This window comes from Ranitomeya variabilis, chromosome 1 (genome assembly GCF_051348905.1).
Source record: "Ranitomeya variabilis isolate aRanVar5 chromosome 1, aRanVar5.hap1, whole genome shotgun sequence".
Lineage (NCBI taxonomy): Eukaryota > Metazoa > Chordata > Amphibia > Anura > Dendrobatidae > Ranitomeya > Ranitomeya variabilis.
In genome coordinates, this window is record NC_135232.1 from 653,516,355 (window position 1) to 653,536,376 (window position 20,022).

A 20,022-nucleotide genomic window follows, 5' to 3' on the forward strand; every position below is an offset into this window, starting at 1 on the left:
ATGTGGTTTTGAGCACCTTGAGGGGTGCAGTTTTTAGAATGGTGTCACTTTTGGGTATTTTCAGCCATATAGAACCCTCAAAATGACTTCAAATGTGAGGTGGTCCCTAAAAAAAATGGTTTTGTAAATTTTGTTGTAAAAATGAGAAATCACTGGTCAAATTTTAACCCTTATAACTTCCTAGCAAAAAAAAAAATTGTTTCCAAAATTGTGCTGATGTAAAGTAGACATGTGGGAAACGTTATTTATTAACTATTTTGTGTCACATAACTTTCTGGTTTAACAGAATAAAAATTCAAAATGTGAAAATTGCGAAATTTTCAAATTTTTTGCCAAATTTCCGTTTTTTTCACAAATAAACTCAGAAATTATCGACCTAAATTTACCACTAACATGAAGCCCAATATGTCACGAAAAAACAATCTCAGAATCGCTAGGATCCGTTGAAGCGTTCCTGAGTTATTACCTCATAAAGGGACACTGGTCAGAATTTCAAAAAACGGCAAGGTCATTAAGGCCAAAATAGGCTGGGTCATGAAGGGGTTAAAGTATGGGAAGGGGGCTCGGTGCCAGCTGTTAATGTCTTAGGCCGGTTTCACACTTGCTTTTGGGTAGAGTGCGTAGGGCTGCGTACTTCCTCCCTTAAGCTCCGCCTACTTCTGCATGTGCCCTGCGTACCTATCTTTAACATTTGGTACACAGGGACATACGTTGTATGCGGATGCGTCCGCTTGCGGCGTTTTTATGTGCCCGCCGACCGCAAGAAAATGCAACATGTTGCGTTCGGCGGGCATGTCAAAACGCCACGTGCGGACGTATCCGCATACAACATATGTCCCTGCGTACCCAATGTTAAAGATAGGTACGCAGGTCGACGCAGGACGTAGGTGGAGCATAGGCAGAGCTTAAGGGAGGAAGTACGCAGCCATACGCAGAACAGCCAAACCCAAGTGTAAACCCGGCCTTAAGGTACCTTCACACTAAACGATATCGCTAGCGATCCGTGACGTTGCAGCGTCCTGGCTAGCGATATCGTTGAGTTTGACACGCAGCAGCGATCAGGATCCTGCTGTGACATCGCTGGTCGTTGAACAAAGTTCAGAACTTTATTTGGTCGTCAGACCGGCGTGTATCGTCGTGTTTGACACCAAAAGCAACGATACCAGCGATGTTTTACACTGGTAACCAGGGTAAACATCGGGTTACTAAGCGCAGGGCCGCGCTTAGTAACCCGATGTTTACCCTGGTTACCAGTGTAAAATGTAAAAAAAACAAACAGTACATACTCACCTTCGCGTCCCCCGGCGTCCGCTTCCCACACTGACTGAGCGCCGTAAAGTGAAAGTGAAAGTACAGCACAGCGGTGACGTCACCGCTCTGCTGTTAGGGCCGGCGCTCAGTCAGTGCAGGAAGCGGACGCCGGGGGATGCGAATGTAAGTATGTACTGTTTGTTTTTTTTACATTTTACGCTGGTAACCATGTTTACCCTGGTTACCCGGGGACCTCGGCATCGTTGGTCGCTGGAGAGCGGTCTGTGTGACAGCTCTCCAGCGATCAAACAGCGACGCTGCAGCGATCGGCATCGTTGTCGCTATCGCTGCAGCGTCGCTTAATGTGAAGGTACCTTTAGTGATAAATCCTTCACAAGTAGTAAACAACAGCACGCACTTTGACAAGTGACCCAACCTTGAATTCTATGTTTCAGCCTCTATCTCCTGCTGTCTTCAGATTATATAGCAAAAACACAAATTCCCTCTAAGAGAATCAAAAAGATTTCCAATGTACCTTCTGAAAACTGAAAGTATCTACATGACATCACTTTACTGCAAGTACTGAAAAATAAAGTTACATAAGTAGTAGGCAGTGCCATGCAAATTACTTTTGCACCTTTACTTTCAAGGGTTTACATGAAAAATCCTCAGTCAGACTTCTCTGGCAGCAGCTTTACTCCTGACCAGCATATTGAAATCCAATTTAACTAATCCTTCTTCCACCCGCCCAAACATCAACTACTAGGGGGATTCCTGGACTGCCCCCACAGTGATCTAATATGTCAACTGTAGTCTTTAGATATAATGCGTGTGAGCGAGAAGCTATGTGGTCCTGTACCTGAGCAGATGCTTTAAGGATTTCATTGGCTTCATCTCTCATTTCTTCCACCTTCAATGATCTTCTGGATTCCTCCCTAGCTGATATGAGTCCTTGATGACTTGTTTGTTCCTCATCTCTACCCATAGAGGGAGTCGAAAGGTAGTCATCAGTCAGTGTGACATCTGCCTCAGGAACCTGGAGCTCAGACTGAACATAATACAGAAAATGACATCAAGTGACATCACGAGTAAGGCGTAACTGACAGTGGAACATATTAAATATGCATTACTGCATGTTGTCAAGTTTAGGCTACGTTCACATTTGCGTTGCGTCGGGCGCAGTTTCGGCGACGCATAGCGGCGCATGCGTCATGCGCCCCTATATTTAACATAGGGGCGCATGGACATGCGTTGTCTTGCGTTTTGTGACGCATGCGTCATTTTTGGCGCAAGCGTCAGGGCGCACAGGACGCTGCATGTTGCCTTTTTTTGGCGCCGAAAATCATGCCAAAATTGGACGCATGCGTCACAAAAAGCTGCGTTTTGCATGCGTTGTGCGTTGCGTCGCCGACGCTGCGCCGCACAACGCAAATGTGAACGTAGCCTAATAAGGTAGAAATTAACTTTTGTAAATTGTAAGAACATGGATAAAAACAAAGTGCAGTCATATTTTTCAATCTGTAATGCATCTGAAATAAAAATCTTTACACAGAGCTCAAGGAAAATATGCTCAAAATTGTTATGTTAGGTGAAATACGACTATTTATCAAGGCAGACAAAAGAGACAAATCTCCTTTAAAGGGAAGCTGTAATCAGAAAATTACCTATTGTTTAAATCGGGTTTTTGTATTACATGTATTTAAAAAAAAATGGCAATATATATTTTTAAAAAACGATAAAGGTTGCACCATTATTTACCAAGAATGATTAATCTAGGATTTTGAAAATGCATTACTGCCATAGAAAATAGGAAAAAAGCGCTATATAATATACACATGAAATATTTATCTGCAAAAATTGCTATGAAAAAAGGAAGGTACTTCACTCATAAATTAGCCAATGTATGCGAGCCCAATTACCACGTCAAAGCCTACAAATTATGGGTCAGGAGTGGACCAGCTAACTCGTACTTATAATCACCTGTGGCTATTGGGAGTGCACATGTCCAAAAAGGCTTAATACAAAGAGAGAACAAGACCAGCACATCCAAGCTAGTGTGAACATTGGTAAATAATAGTGCAACCTTTATCGTTTTTCAACTTACCGTATATACTCGAGTATAAGCCGAGATTTTCAGCCCACTTTTTGGGGCTGAAAGTCACCCTCTCGGCTTATACTCGAGTCAGTGTCGGCGTGGGGTCGGCGGGTGAGGGGGAGCAGCGGCTGTCACATACTCACCTGCTCCTGGTGCGGTCCCTGCATGTCCGATGGTCTCTGGGCAGCTCTTCCTGTGTTCAGCGGTCACGTGGTACCGCTCATTAAAGTAATGAATATGCACGCATATTCATTACTGTAATGAGCGGTACGTGACCGCTGAACACAGGAAGATGCCGCCGTCTCCCGGAGACCATCTGACAGTGAGACGCTGCCAGGGACCGCGCCGGGAGCAGGTGAGTATATTGGGGGAGTTGAGCATTGCGCGATAGTCACCTTCCTCGTTCCAGCGCTGCGGGCCGCTCTGTCTTCCGTCCTCTGGCTGTGACTGTTCAGGTCAGAGGGCGCGATGACGCGATTAGGGTGCGCGCCGCCCTCTGCCTGAACAGTCAGTGCAGAAGATGGAAGACAGAGCAGCGCGCAGCGGTGGAACGTGGAAGGTGACTATCGCAAGTGCCGGGGGCCTGAGCGAAGAGAGGTGAGTATGTGATTTTTTTAATTTTAATCGCAGCAACAGCAAATGTGGCAAATGTGTGGAGCATCTTATGGGGCCACAATGTATGGAGCCACAATGTATGGAGCCACAATGTATGGGGCCACAATGTATGGGGCCACAATGTATGGGGCCACAATGAATGGAGCCACAATGTATGGAGCCACAATGTATGGGGCCACAATGTATGGGGCCACAATGTATGGGGCCACAATGTATGGGGCCACAATGTATGGGGTCACAATGTATGGAGCCACAATGTATGGGGCCACAATGTATAGAGCCACAATGTATGGGGCCACAATGTATGGGGCCACAATGTATGGAGCCACAATGTATGGAGCCACAATGTATGGGGCCACAATGTATAGAGCCACAATGTATGGAGCCACAATGTATGGGGCCACAATGTATGGGGCCACAATGTATGGGGCCACAATGTATGGAGCCACAATGTATGGGGCCATAATGTGTGGAGAATCTTATGGGGAATAATGTTTTGAGCATCTTATGGGGCTATAATGTATGGAGCATCTCATGGGGCCATAATGTATGGAGCATCTTATGGGGCCATAATGTGTGGAGCATCTTATTGGGCCATCAACCTTTATGCGGCATTGTATGTGGCAAATGTTTCTATGGAGCATCTTATGGGGCCATTATTAACCTTTGTGCAGCATTATATGGGGCATATTTTAATATGGAGCATTATATGGGGCGTATTTTGTATGGAGCATCTTATGGTTCCCATCATGAACTGTATGGAGCATTATATGGGGCTCCTGATTCAGTATGGATATTCAAAACCACTTAACCTACTGATGTCTCAATTAATTTTACTTTTATTGGTATCTATTTTTATTTTTGACATTTACCGGTAGCTGCTGCATTTTCCACCCTAGGCTTATACTCGAGTCAATAAGTTTTCCTAGTTTTTTGTGGCAAAATTAGGGGGGTCGGCTTATACTCGGGTAGGCTTATACTCGAGTATATACGGTATATGTTTTTTTGGTTGGTGCCTGTTCACACTAGCCTGGATGTGCTGATCTTGTTCTCTATTAATATATACTCTTATTTCCTGTCCTTTCAGGAAAAATTTTCTGCAGGATTACAATGACTAATCACTTGTCAGAAGACAATATGGGATTCACAAATCACAATAAGTGATATCACAGCTGATACTGCTCCCCCTTCCATCACAATGACTCTTGCACAGGCTCTTTAAACACTTAAATACAACAATTAATGTTGGACTATGCACCTGTGTTGTTTCCTGACACAACAGGAAGTTCAAATCTAAAAAAAAACTAGTGTAGTGGTCCATGTCAAAATTGCAAGATTTCTATTTTTTATTTTTGATAGACTGGAATGTGAAAAAATTGAATAAATGATGAATTGGGGCACTCAACAAAAAGTAAAACTTCAGCAAACTTTATTGCAAAAGCATTAAAATTCTGCATGTATTCCCAGTACCCCACATGCCTCTTCACTGTATTTAAATGCTTTTGGAATAAAGTTTGCTGAATTTTTACATACTGGTGAGCCAGAATTCATCTCCTGTTACATCTTTTTCAATTATCCTTTAAACTATCTACTTTTTATTGCTCAGTACCTCTCATATGGACGGGGTAGTGTCTTTTGCTGAGTGCCGGTATTGATTCTCATGTGAAGGACAAAAAAGAAAAAAGTGCTCCTAGTGCAATCTACCATAGGTGAGAAACAAAGTCTTGTGAGTTGTTACTCTTACGTTGTCATGTTGTGCAAGACAGGCACCACACTGACAATCAGTGGAAGGATCTCTCGCTCTCGGCTGCAGCTACGTCCGAAGGAGACTCGGGGCTTGGAAATGGCAGTGAAAAAGGAAAAACACAGACTTGGTGTGCGCTGCCAGGAAGATTAGGATCCAATGGTAAGAGTAAAAACCTTTTTATTCAGACTACGTGTGTCATGGAATGTAATGACCCAACAAGGGTGTCGTAAAGCGGACGGCACGACACACACACAACAGGATGGAAATGGCGAGAGGAAAGCCCTACAGATAGGAACTGATGGACGGGACACCCCCTGAGCTCCAAGCTGAGCCTGTCCCTGCACTCCCCTAACGCCCTAAGCGGGTCCTTCCCCCCGCTGCCGTCACGAACCTCGTCCCTCGCTGTCACCACGCACTGCCCAGCAACGGCGCTAGCCTCACCACTGCAGATGGTACAACACACAGCACAGGGGGTGGTGACAAACATGAGACAGACAAGGTATAAACACAACACTTAGCTTCTAAGCTGGTGCTGCAAACTCCGCTCAGCAGAGGATACGAAACCAGGACCTCCAACAGCTGATACACGCTCCTCACACATCGGCTGGTCTCCAGAGAAACTCTGTCACCAAGAGTCAGCTGATGCATTAGGTGACCATTTAAAGGATGGTAGGAGTGGTCACCACCCATATCAGCTGACCTAGCAACTCTGCAGTTGCAACAGATTGCCAGCAAGGGAAACTGACATTCTGGCCTGAAAGGAAAAAAGCTACATAGTGGAACCAGAGCTGCAACAAATCCAAAAATGGATCGTGACAGTACCCCCCTTTCAATGAGGGGCCTCTGGACCTCACTGGAAACAACGTATGGTGAGGATGCCTCGGATCCACAAAGATTCACCTCCGCAGTCACCTGATCCTCAGGTTTAAGGCAAAAGCAGCCCAATGGAGATGGCAATAACGTAGGCTCCAGAGGCACAACAAATCTCCAGAGCGCTGACCTGTGGAATACGTTGTGAACGTGTATTACGGGGGAAACTCCAGCTGGAAAGACCCCGGGCTGAGAATGGCCGACACCCGATATGGCCCGATCATCCTAGAACTCCAGGTCCCAGAAGCATGCTTCCACCTCATATTTTTGTTGGACACCCACACGTACTCATTCATACACAGGTCCGGAACTGCACGTTTATTTCCACACATGCATTTGCCAAAGGAAGGTGAACTCTTTGAGGAACCGACAACAGAGGCGACCCCCTGTGTCACCAAACTCATACCTTTACTACATACAGAGGGAACCACCACTTTCCCCTGACCTCTCCTCCTACGAAAACTCAGTGACTCAGGGCTTACTTGTGATGAGGGTTGAGTCTTACCTCTACTCTCTGGCAGCACCTCAACTGCCCCACCGGAGAAGAAGGGGTAGGTTGGAGAAGGACGTTTGAGACTGAAGCTCCCAGGCAGCCATCCTTACACGACTGGTCCCAGCTGACTACTTCCCTGGACCGCCAATTTATGACCAGGTTGTGTCTCTTCAGCCAAGGAAGGCCTAAGACGATGGGAGTTGGCATACCCTCCAATACGTAGCACGACAGGGACTCCTCATGAGAGTCCCTATATGCAGGTTAATATTATCTACAACTTGGGTCACCCTCCCCTGGCTGAGAGGGACAGAGTCAATTACCTGAGCACTGATGGGTTTCGCCAGCGTCCTACCCATCAGACCATGGGTCTGAACAAAGCGAGAATCCACCAAATTGACTCCAGCTCCCCTATCCACAAGCACCGGTATAGTCTCAGTAACCCCGCCAACCAGCACTTCAGCAGCAACGGTACACTGAGACAAAAAGATGGAGGAAATATACACACCCTGGTCGCCTCCCTCCATGTGACTAGGGGGATGCGGCTTTGGAGATGAAGTACCAACTTTGGCACGAGATGGGCAGACATTAATGTAATGACCCGTAAGACCACAGTCAGTAGAAACATGCCCCCATACCACAGCGATCCGCAGGTAACCCTGTTTGAGAAGAGACTCCTCCCACCTGTATAGGTTCGTCCATCTGCACCAATGTGTCCTCCCCCTAGAAAGAACAACAGGGGGCAGATTCGGTGTATGTCTCTCCCTGAGGCATCTATCCACCTGGATAGCAAGAGCCATGGCGGCATCCAATGACCCAGGAGTTGCATACTGCACCAGAGTATCCTGTAGCCTAGCTGACAGATCCTGACAGAAATGACTCGTAAGAGCAGGGCCGTTCCTCTGGGTGTCAGTGGCCCATCTCCTAAACTCTGAGCAGTACTCCTCAGCCGGCCGGCCCCCCTGCTTGATTTTACGGAGTCTAGACTCAGCCAGGGAGACGCCATCAGGATCCTCATACACAAGCGCCAATGCCGCAAAAAACTCGTCCACCGACCGCAAAGATGGGGAATCGGTCGGCAGGGAGAAGGCCTAGGATTGGGGATCACCCTTGAGAAGGGAGACTATAATTCCCACACGCTGTTCCTCATTCTATGAAGAATGAGGACAGAGCATAAAATATAGCTTACAAGCCTACTTAAAAATCAAAAATGTATCTCTCCCTCCAGACAGCCTGTCAGGGAGAGAAATCTTGGGTTCCGCTTGAGCCTGGACATGAGCTGAGACCCAGAACCCCGAGACCTGCTGAAGCTGCTGCACCACCTGACACCGCAGCTCTTTAACCTCATCTGTGAGGGTCCGGATCAGCTGAGCAAAAGCCTGTGCTTGAGTCATCAATTCACCGGAAAAAAGTTCTGGATGGTGATAATGTCACGTGTTTTAGAGACAATCTGGCCCCTTCCTCAGGTTCATAATAATAGGATATTGGTCATGATCTTGTATAGTGGTCATTGATGATGTGATAAGTTGATTTCACAATACAAAATACATACATACAGCATAAAAAATGAGCAGTATATTTTATCTATATCATAAAACCCTTTATATATCCATAATATTATATGGGTGAACTAAAAATTCCTATCACATACAGTGGGGGAAATAAGTATTTGATCCCTTGCTGATTTTGTAAGTTTGTCCACTGCCAAAGACATCATCATTCTATAATTTTAAGGGTAGGTTAATTTTAACATTGAGAGATAGAATATCAAAAATAAAATCCAGAAAATCACATTGTATAAATTATATACATTTATTTGCATTTTGCAATAAATTTATATAATTTATACAATGTGATTTTCTGGATTTCATTTTTGTTATTCTATCTCTCAATGTTAAAATTAACCTACCCTTAAAATTATAGACTGTTCATGTATTTGTCAGTGGGAAAACTTACACAATCAGCAAGGGATCAAATACTTATTTCCCCCACTGTATTATTTACATAAAATATAATGAAATAAAAATATTTGACATCCAATCAAAAATGATTAGTGAAGTTAAACTCTGCGATCAACCTATATTTAATTGCGGATTGTGAAATATATTTATTAGGGAAAGGAAGAGAGATTCATGTCCTAATCCTACTAAACAAGTGTATTCACATAGGCCAATCACTTGGGTGAATGGCCAAAGCTAATCCTCGGTGAAAACAGTCACTTGGTTAACTCTTCGTTAGTCTGTATTTTCAATACACTCATTTAGGCTATCAGGTGTTATTTTGGATAATTTGAAGATTCAATAGGTTTCTCTGTTAATGAGTTTTTTATAATGATTGGGGGCGTTTTCAGGTATCTGTTAATAATAATAATAATAATAACTAATTCCAAACCACTAGGATCTTTCTGGTGTTCAGTTAAAAAATAATGTCTTGATAGACCATGGTTAGTTATCCCAATACAAATATTATGCCTATGTTTGTTCATTCTCTTACGTGTTTGTTGTATGGGCCTACCAACATATTGTAAATTGCATTTGCATTGTAATAGATATATCACATAACCTGAATTTAAATTCACCCAAGTGCTTGGCCTATGTGAATACACTCGTTTAGTAGAATTAGAACAAGAATCTCTCCTCCTTTCCCTAACACATGCATTTCACAATCAGCAATTAAATATATGTCGATCGCAGAGTTTAACTTCACTAATCATTTTTGATTAGATGTCAAGCAGATTTTTTTTATATTTGATATAAATAATATGTGAGAGGAATTTTTAGCTTACCCATATAATAATATGGATATATAAAGGGTTTTATGATATAGATAAAATATACTGTGCATTTGTTTTGTTTGTTTTTTTTTTGTATATATGTACTTCTTTTTGTGAAATCAACTTATGACATCATTAATGACCACTATAAAAGATAATGACCAATATCCTGTTATTATTAACTGAGGAAGGGGCCAGATCTGCTCCAAAATGCGTAGTCTGAATAAAAAGGGTTTTATACGTACCATTGGATCCTATCTTCCTGGTAGCGCATACCAAGTCTGTGTTTTTTCTTTTTCACTGGTATTGATTCTCAAGACCTGATTATCTTTGGACTTTATTTGGAAACAAAATTACCATAAATTAATAAAATAAAAACATCTAACACAAAAATCTGATTTAGATGACAGATCAATTCCTCATGATAGTTTCTCTTTAAGGATAATATCAAGTACATTGTGAGTGTTATATCGTTATTTCTCAATTATACCTAATGAGGTTTTCCTTCTAAACATTAGAACATCACCAGCCACGATTTACCTTAATTTTTTCTGTTTTTGGCTGCTATAATGATGCAGTTGGACAGGTCCTTGATGGGAGGTATGTGTCACAGAGGTGGCTGGAATATGTGATTTGAATCCCGGAGAGAAGGCTCCAGCAAAGTAGTTGGACCCAGATTTTTAGGTACGGGTTTTAGGAACAACCAGAAAGCTGGGTGGGACTGGTCATTCACTTGGCTCCAATCCAGGCTTTGCAGTTCATTTAAAAGGCAGCTGAGTCACCCCAGAAGGTGAAAAGGCCTATACTGCTGGTGAGTCTCTACCAGAGATTATGAGTGTATGGGCTGTAGTTAGCTGGGGAGATGCAGCACTGACACATGTGCCTTTGGAACAAATTGCGTTCCCTTTTCTGATATACCTTTTGTGCTGGAGAAAAACTGTTTATTTTCTTATATTGGAAGTGTTATGGAGTTTTAATAAACCTTCTTGTGTGATGAAAACACTTTGTGTCTGTGCGTATACATCAACTGCTGCCAGAGAGAGTGAAATCACTACACTGCTTTTATGGTTAAATCTGTTTTGGGAAGCTATGTGACAATGACCGCTAAAACAGATCCCATAGCGTATGTCAATCAGCTTGTCTAAAAGGATGATAAAGATTTCTATTTACTAAAAGCAGTTTTTTTTATGGCTGACATAACTTACCTGCTCTGGACGCTGAACTTCCACAAATGACGTTTCTGTACTTTCCAGCTGTGGCTGCTGTGTTTCTTCCTCTTGAACATCAGTTTTTTCTTCTGTAGTTTCCTGAAACAATAAGTTACTGATTACACTGTCCGTGGCCCTTGCGGTTTCCTCAACACACTGTGAAGGTAGAGTCCCACAATGCGCTTGCAAAACACTCTCTGAAGGGCACATTTGTTTTTCGGGAAACAAAAACAAGAAACATCCCTTATTCTAATTCCAGAAACCACCATGAAGGTGCATTTAGATTGCAAATTCTCATGCACTGATTCTTGACCAATCTTCCCGATTATCTACCCGTTAAAACATTCTGGTGATCACCCGACAAACAAGCAATACACCTGTTCGTCACGTGAGATGATTGTTTACACCGGCATAAAAAAAAACCTTTGTTAACCCCTTCATGACCTTGCCGTTTTTTGCAATTCTGACCAGTGTCCCTTTATGAGGTAATAACTCAGGAAAGCTTCAACGGATCCTAGCGATTCTGAGATTGTTTTTTCGTGACATATTGGGCTTCATGTTAGTGGTAAATTTAGGTCGATAATTTCTGAGTTTATTTGTGAAAAAAACGGAAATTTGGCAAAAATTTTGAAAATTTCGCAATTTTCACATTTTGAATTTTTATTCTGTTAAACCAGAGAGTTATGTGACACAAAATAGTTAATAAATAACATTTCCCACATGTCTACTTTACATCAGCACAATTTTGGAAACAAATTTTTTTTTTGCTAGGAAGTTATAAGGGTTAAAATTTGACCAGTGATTTCTCATTTTTACAACAAAATTTACAAAACCATTTTTTTTAGGGACCACCTCACATTTGAAGTCAGTTTGAGGGTTCTATATGGCTGAAAATACCCAAAAGTGACACCATTCAAAAAACTGCACCCCTCAAGGTGCTCAAAACCACATTCAAGAAGTTTATTAACCCTTCAGGTGTTTCACAGCAGCAGAAGCAACATGGAAGTAAAAAATGAACATTTAACTTTTTAGTCACAAAAATGATCTTTTAGCAACAATTTTTTTATTTTCCCAAGGGTAAAAGGAGAAACTGGACCAGGAACGTTGTTTTCCAATTTGTCCTGAGTACGCTGATACCTCATATGTGGGGGTAAACCACTGTTTGGGCGCACGGCAGGGCTCGGAAGGGAAGGAGCGCCATTTGACTTTTTGAATGAAAAATTGGCTCCAATCTTTAGCGGACACCATGTCGCGTTTGGAGAGCCCCCGTGTGCCTAAACATTGGAGCTCCCCCACAAGTGACCACATTTTGGAAACTAGACCCCCCAAGGAACTTATCTAGAAGCATAGTGAGCACTTTAAACCCCCAGGTGCTTCACAAATTGATCCGTAAAAATGAAAAAGTACTTTTTTTTCACAAAAAAATTATTTTAGCCTCAATTTTTTCATTTTCACATGGGCAACAGGATAAAATGGATCCTAAATTTTGTTGGGCAATTTCTCCTGAGTACACCAATACCTCACATGTGGGGGTAAACCACTGTTTGGGCACATGGTAAGGCTCAGAAGGGAAGGAGCGCCATTTGACTTTTTGAATGGAAAATTATCTCCATCGTTAGCGGACACCATGTCGCGTTTGGAAAGCCCCTGTGTGCCTAAACATTGGAGCTCCTCCACAAGTGACCCCATTTTGGAAACTAGACCCCCCAAGGAACTCATCTAGAGGCATAGTGAGCACTTTAAACCCCCAGGTGCTTCACAAATTGATCCGCAAAAATGAAAAAGTACTTTTTTTTCACACAAAATTTCTTTTAGCCTCAATTCTTTCATTTTCACATGGGCAACAGGATAAAATGGATCCTAAAATTTGTTGGGCAATTTCTCCTGAGTATGCCGATACCTCATATGTGGGGGTAAACCACTGTTTGGGTGCACGGCAAGGCTCGGAAGGGGAGGCGTGCCATTTGACTTTTTGAATGGAAAATTAGCTCCAATCGTTAGCGGACACCATGTCGCGTTTGGAGAGCCCCTGTGTGCCTAAACATTGGAGCTCCCCTACAAGTGACCCCATTATGGAAACGAGACCCCCCAAGGAACTTATCTAGATGCATAGTGAGCACTTATAACCCCCAGGTGCTTCACAGAAGTTTATAACGCAGAGCCGTGAAAATAAAAAAATAATTTTTCTTTCCTCAAAAATGATTTTTAGCCCAGAATTTTTTATTTTCCCAAGGGTAATAGGAGAAATTGGACCCCAAATGTTGTTGTCCAGTTTGTCCTGAGTACGATGCTACCCCATATGTGGGGGTAAACCACTGTTTGGGCGCACGGCAGGGCTCGGAAGGGAAGGCACGCCATTTGGCTTTTTGAATGGAAAATTAGCTCCAATCATTAGCGGACACCATGTCGCGTTTGGAGAGCCCCTGTGTGCCTAAACATTGGAGCTCCCGCACAAGTGACCCCATTTTGGAAACTAGACCTCCCAAGGAACTAATCTAGATGTGTGGTGAGCACTTTGAACCCCCAAGTGCTTCACAGAAGTTTATAACGCAGAGCCATGAAAATAAAAAATAATTTTTCTTTTCTGAAAAATGATTTTTTAGCCCACAATTTTTTATTTTCCCAAGGGTAACAGGAGAAATTGGACCCCAAAAGTTGTTGTCCAGTTTCTCCTGAGTACGCTGATACCCCATATGTGGGGGTAAACCACTGTTTTGGCACATGTCGGGGTTCGGAAGGGAAGTAGTGACGTTTTGAAATGCAGACTTTGATGGAATGCTCTGCGGGCGTCAGGTTGCGTTTGCAGAGCCCCTGATGTGCCTAAACAGTAGGAACTCCCCACAATTGACTCCATTTTGGAAACTAGACCCCCAAGGGAACTTATCTAGATGTGTAGTGAGCACTTTGAACCCCCAAGTGCTTCACAGAAGCTAATAACGCAGAGCCGTGAAAATAAAAAATGTGTTTCCTTTCCTCAAAAATATTTTTTTAGCCCAGAATTTTTTTATTTTTGCAAGGGTAACAGGAGAAATTGGACCCCAAAAGTTGTTGTCCAGTTTCTCCTGAGTACGCTGATACCCCATATGTGGGGGTAAACCACTGTTTTGGCACACGTCGGGGTTCGGAAGGGAAGTAGTGACGTTTTGAAATGCAGACTTTGATGGAATGCTCTGCGGGCATCAGGTTGCGTTTGCAGAGTCCCTGATGTGCCTAAACAGTAGGAACTCCCCACAAGTGACTCCATTTTGGAAACTAGACCCCCAAGGGAACTTATCTAGATGTGTGGTGAGCACTTTGAACCCCCAAGTGCTTCACAGAAGTTTATAACGCAGAGCCGTGAAAATAATAAATGTGTTTCCTTTCCTCAAAAATATTTTTTTAGCCCAGAATTTTTTTATTTTTGCAAGAGTAACAGGAGAAATTGGACCCCAAAAGTTGTTGTCCAGTTTCTCCTGAGTACGCTGATACCCCATGTGTGGGGGTAAACCACTGTTTGGGCACATGCCGGGGCTCGGAAGGGAAGTAGTGACGTTTTGGAACGCAGACTTTGATGGAATGGTCTGCGGGCATCATGTTACGTTTGCAGAGCTCCTGATATGCCTAAACAGTAGAAACCCCCCACAAGTGACCCCATTTTGGAAACTAGACCCCCCAAGGAACTTATCTAGATGTGTGGTGAGCACGTTCAACCCCCAAGTGCTTCACAGAAGTTTACAACGCAGAGCCGTGAAAATAAAAAATAATTTTTCTTTCCTCAAAAAAGATGTTTTAGCAAGCAATTTTTTATTTTCACAAGGGTAACAGGAGAATTTGGACCCCAATATGTGTTGCCCAGTTTGTTGTGAGTACGCTGATACCCCATATGTGGGGGTAAACCACTGTTTGGGCACACGTCAGGGCTCGGAAGGGAAGTAGTGACATTTGAAATGCAGACTTTGATGGAATGGTCTGCGGGCGTCACATTGCATTTGCAGAGCCCCTGATGTGCCTAAACAGTAGAAACACCCCACAAGTGACCCCATTTTGGAAACTAGACCCCCGAAGGAACTTATCTAGATGTGTGGTGAGCACTTTCAACCCCCAAGTGCTTCACAGAAGTTTATAACGAAGAGCCGTGAAAATAAAAAATAATTGTTCTTTCCTCAAAAATTATGTTTTAGCAAGTAATTTTTTATTTTTGCAAGGGTAACAGGAGAAATTGGACCCCAACAGTTGTTGCCCAGTTTGTCCTGAGTACGCTGGTACCCCAAATGTGGGGGTAAACCACTGTTTGGGCGCACGTCGGGGCTTGGAAGGGCGGGAGCACCATTTGACTTTTTGAACGCAAGATTGGCTGGAATCAATGGTGGCACCATGTTGCGTTTGGAGACCCCTGATGTGCCTAAACAGTGGAAACCCCTCAATTCTAACTTCAACACTAACCCCAACACACCCCTAATCCTAATCCCAACTGTAGCCATAACCCTAATCATAACCCTAACCCCAACACACCCCTAACCACAACCCTAACCGCAACACAACCGTAACCCTAATTCCAACCCTAATCCTAACCCTAATCCCAACCGTAACCCTAATCCCAACCCTAACCACAACTGTAACCCCAACACACCCCTAACCCTATCCGTAACCCTAACCACAAGCCTAATCTTAACCCTATTTCAAACCCTAGCCCTAATTCCAACCCTAACTCTAATTCCAACCCTAACCCTAAGGCTATGTGCCCACGTTGCGGATTCGTGTGAGATTTTTCCGCACGATTTTTGAAAAATCTGCAGGTAAAAGGCACTGCGTTTTGCCTGCGGATTTACAGCAGATTTCCAGTGTTTTTTTATGCGGATTTCACCTGCGGATTCCTATTGAGGAACAGGTGTAAAACGCTGCGGAATCCGCACAAAGAATTGACATGCTGCGGAAAATACAATGCAGCGTTTCTGCACGGAATTTTCCGCACCATGGGCACAGCGGATTTGGTTTTCCTTAGGTGTACATGGTACTGTAAACCTGATGGAAAACTGCTTCGAATTCGCAGCGGCCAATCCGCTGCGGATCCGCGGCCAATCCGCTGCCAATCCGCTGCGGATCCGCGGCCGATCCGCGGCCGATCCGCTGCCGATCCGCGGCCGATCCGCTGCCGATCCGCTGCGGATCCGCGGCCGATCCGCGGCCGATCCGCTGCCGATCCGCGGCCGATCCGCGGCCGATCCGCTGCCGATCCGCGGCCGATCCGCTGCCGATCCGCTGCGGATCCGCGGCCGATCCGCTGCGGATCCGCGGCCGATCCGCTGCCGATCCGCTGCCGATCCGCTGCGGATCCGCGGCCGATCCGCTGCGGATCCGCTCTGTGTGCACATGCCATAACCCTACCCCTAACCCTACCCGTAACCCTAACCCTACCCTTAGTTCTAACCCTAACCCTAGTGGAAAAAGAAAAAAAAATATTTTCTTTATTTTATTATTGTCCCTACCTATGGGGGTGATAAAGGGGGGGGTTTATTTATTATTTTTTTATTTTGATCGCTGTGGTAGAACCTACCACAGCGATCAAAATGTACTTGTAACGAATCTGCCAGCCGGCAGATTCTTTGGGCGCACTGAGCATGCGCCCGCCATCTTGGAAGATGGCGGCGCCCAGGGAGAAGACGGACCGACTTCGGGAGGATCGGTAAGTATGAGGGGATGGTGGGGGGGTGGATCGGAGCACAGGGGGGGGGAGCGGACAGGAGCACGGGGGAGCGAACAGGGGGACGGAGGGGGGTACCGGACAGAACGGAGGACTGGGGAGGAGATCGGGGGCGGTGGGGGGTTGCCAGAACATGATTTCCAGCCATGGCAGATGCTATTGCAGCATCGGCCATGGCTGGATTGCAATATTTCACCATTTTCATAGGTGAAATATTGCAAATTGCTCTGATTGGCTGTTGCACTTTCAACAGCCAATCAGAGCGATCGTAGCCACGTGGGGGCAAAGCCACCCCCCCTAGGCTGAAGTACAACTCCCCCTCTCCCTGCAGATCGGGTAAAATAGGAATTAACCCTTTCACCCGATCTGCAGGGATGCGATCATTCCATGACGCCACATAGGCGTCATGGGTCGGGAAGGGGTTAACGTCAGCACATCCCTCAGTATAATCAGGGGTTATACTGCTGATAAAACGTTGTTGTATGGGGACAGATGGACATTGGATCATTTTAACGATCGTTCTCTTCTAATCAGTTATTTGTCGACCTGTTTAAACATGGCAGTGAGTGTCAATCACCTTGCGGATTGTCTATCCGTGCTCATTACCATGCCAAAATCGACCAGTTTAAATTAACCGTAAAGTTCCTAAACCCACAAAACTATGTTTTACAAGCATTTGTTATGACCTTTTTTCTTCATTTTTTTTTTTTTAAGTTTTTAGTACCTGCATTTTTTTTGTTGTGGTTTTATTGCATTACAAGTTATGGGTTTAAAAGGGGTCACCCGGGGCTTTATTTTTTATGACGGGGCTAAGAACGTACCAGATGTTAGTCACTAACTATCTGCCTCTTCTGCCCTGGGACAATGTCTCCAGAATCAGGCAGTGATTCTCTGGTTCCTTCTGGCATTATGCCAACAAAACATCTCTTTCTCTTTCCGTCTGCCTTGTCGATGAAATGTTACTGCCAACGTCATGCTGATTGATAGACGGCTCTCCACAGTTAAGCAGAAGAAAGACGGTTGTCACTCATCATGACGTCGGAAGTAACGCCCTATTGACAGAGCAGAGCAGAAGGAGCTGCTCTGTCAATGTGATGTCCCCAGAAGCAGAAGACTTGAGAGCAGAAGCAGTCTGAGCAGGGAGAGATCATTGCAGGGCAAAACAGGTAGGTAGTTAGTAATTACGTTCTGATAAGTTCTTAGCCCCATCGTAAAAAAATGACCAAAGTCCCAGATAACCCTTTAATGAGTGTGTGATTCCAAAAATACTCATAGAAAGCACATGAACTGCAAAGGTGCAAGAAGATCTAAAAAGGAAAGACTTACCGCACAAAATACGTTATAGTCCAGTCCTAACACACTCTCCATTAACTGTTTTATCATCAGGTCTGACGCTGTATACGTCTGAGGCGACCGCAGTGAGGCTATTATTTCATCTACCGACCTTGCTGTAGTGTTACTTGGTGGCAACACACATATATTTCCATTGTCTTTTATCCCTTTTGTGTTGTTCCGATCAACGTTTGAGTCAGTAGAGGATGGTTCCGCCACGTGGGGTAACTCATCTGCTATAGGAGATGGAGACCTTGTGGGGTCATTACTACCACCTTGAACTTGCCCTGATGTAGCCAAGGTCTGGCATTTCTTTAAACGCTTTTTCTTTTTACTAGTTTGTATTAGTTTCTCTGAGTTACTGCTATCCTGTGAATCAGAACTTGAAGAGGTGCCATCGTCATCACTGTCTTCAGATGACCTTACAACAACTTTCTTCAACTTGCAGGAAGATGCTGGCTTCACTTTTTGTTTTTTTGTCACCTTCTTCTCTTTTACTGAAGGCTTCTTAGCTATATGGAGCTTGAAGGACTCCTGGGGCATGTAAGATCTAGGCTTTGATGGTGGTTCTGGTCGGGTGAACACCATAATAGGTTTGGTAGTCCCAATGAAAGATGCAATAGCAGGCCTTGGCACATCGTGTTCACTCCCCAGGACGTCTTTACGTACATGCTGTGTCTGGTCTTTTGGTTCTTGGGCAGTTTCTCCAGTTGTACAAATAGCATCTTTCGAGATCATACAGATTTTATTATAGTCGAGCTGTATCTGTGCAGTTTTAGAAACAGTCTCCCTTTTTGATACAGCTGAAGTTGGTGCAGATTGACAGACAGCTGAAGATGACTTGCTTCTAACCCCAGATCTTGGACGTGATGAAGAATTAAATTGATTTGACTGGGGGATAGAAGGGTCCTGCGTCAGAGATAGGGGTGAGGTGCTTTTGGGCCTGAGTTCCACCATATCATGTCTGATAGCCCTATGAGGGGGCTTAAGCAATCTTTCCAGCTCTTTCTTGATTCTCAGCTCCTCTGCATAATTGAGTCTAAAATGCAAATGGCCCCTTCTGTCTGACATCTCTTCTGTGGTTGCCTGTATAATAAATTAACAAGAGCATTAGCTTTTTTTTCCACCAGCACTGCTTTTCATTTTCAGAAGCATGACTCGGTATTTGGAAATAATCTAGTGGTCGATGCTTCCTAAATACGCAATTTAATGCACTGTTAAATCTAATTTTCCTTGCAGTTACTGCTGATCATCTCCTAGAAACTTGCCCTGATGGGATAATCCTATTCATCACACATTAATTCCAGTCACAGATTTCTCAATTTAGCAGGTCAATCTTATTTCACTGTTTGTGAATTATTCTACCTGCCTTATCCCTTATGTGGGTGGGCTTTTGAAATATGATTTATCGAGGATAAAGAGCATTGCTGTGTATCTGGATTTCTTCTCTGCACAATGCCCCAAGAAATGTGACTTTCAAGCGCAGAAAAGGATAGTTTCCTCTTAAAAAAACTCAATACCTGGCACAATGATATACTATGTTATAGGGTGGGTAAAAGTAAAACACTAAGGCTCGGGTAACACACAACCATTTTCTCTACAAGAAAAATTATCCAATTATTCTGATCAGAAAAATAAAGGTTTCTCTACTTTTTCCATTCTGACAGTCCATGAAATTCATACTGCACTCGGATGTCTTCCAAAGCGCTGCTACTTCCGGATTGTGGCCACATAACCTTAAAAAGTTGTGTGCATGAGCCCTAATACTGATTACTAAACCAATAATTACAATAATGGCCTCATGCACACACTACAGAGCCAGAGGCACCTCAGTCACCTTGCATGGTGCCTCAGTCTGGCGAAAAATGTTGGATATATTCTACCCTAAACTCCTGAACTAGCACCGTTTCAGTGGGTCTCCCAATGCTTGGGTGACATTGTTATATCACTTGAGCGCTGCA

The 20,022-nt window shown here is 43.9% G+C and overlaps 1 protein-coding gene across 3 annotated transcripts in view; it reads right to left on the minus strand.

Annotated features, from left to right (window-relative positions):
* TTC6 (tetratricopeptide repeat domain 6) overlaps positions 1 to 20,022 on the minus strand; it is a 255,994-nt gene that overhangs the window by 187,408 nt on the left and 48,564 nt on the right. For all 3 annotated transcript variants that reach the window (XM_077262594.1, XM_077262599.1, XM_077262589.1), the window contains exons 2-4: positions 18,056 to 19,147; positions 11,047 to 11,148; positions 2,111 to 2,299 (exon numbers count right to left, since the gene is read on the minus strand). In XM_077262594.1, the coding sequence (XP_077118709.1) occupies positions 2,111 to 2,299; positions 11,047 to 11,148; positions 18,056 to 19,132 (1,368 nt within the window). In that variant the 5' untranslated portion in view covers positions 19,133 to 19,147. The remainder of the gene's footprint in view (positions 1 to 2,110; positions 2,300 to 11,046; positions 11,149 to 18,055; positions 19,148 to 20,022) is intronic.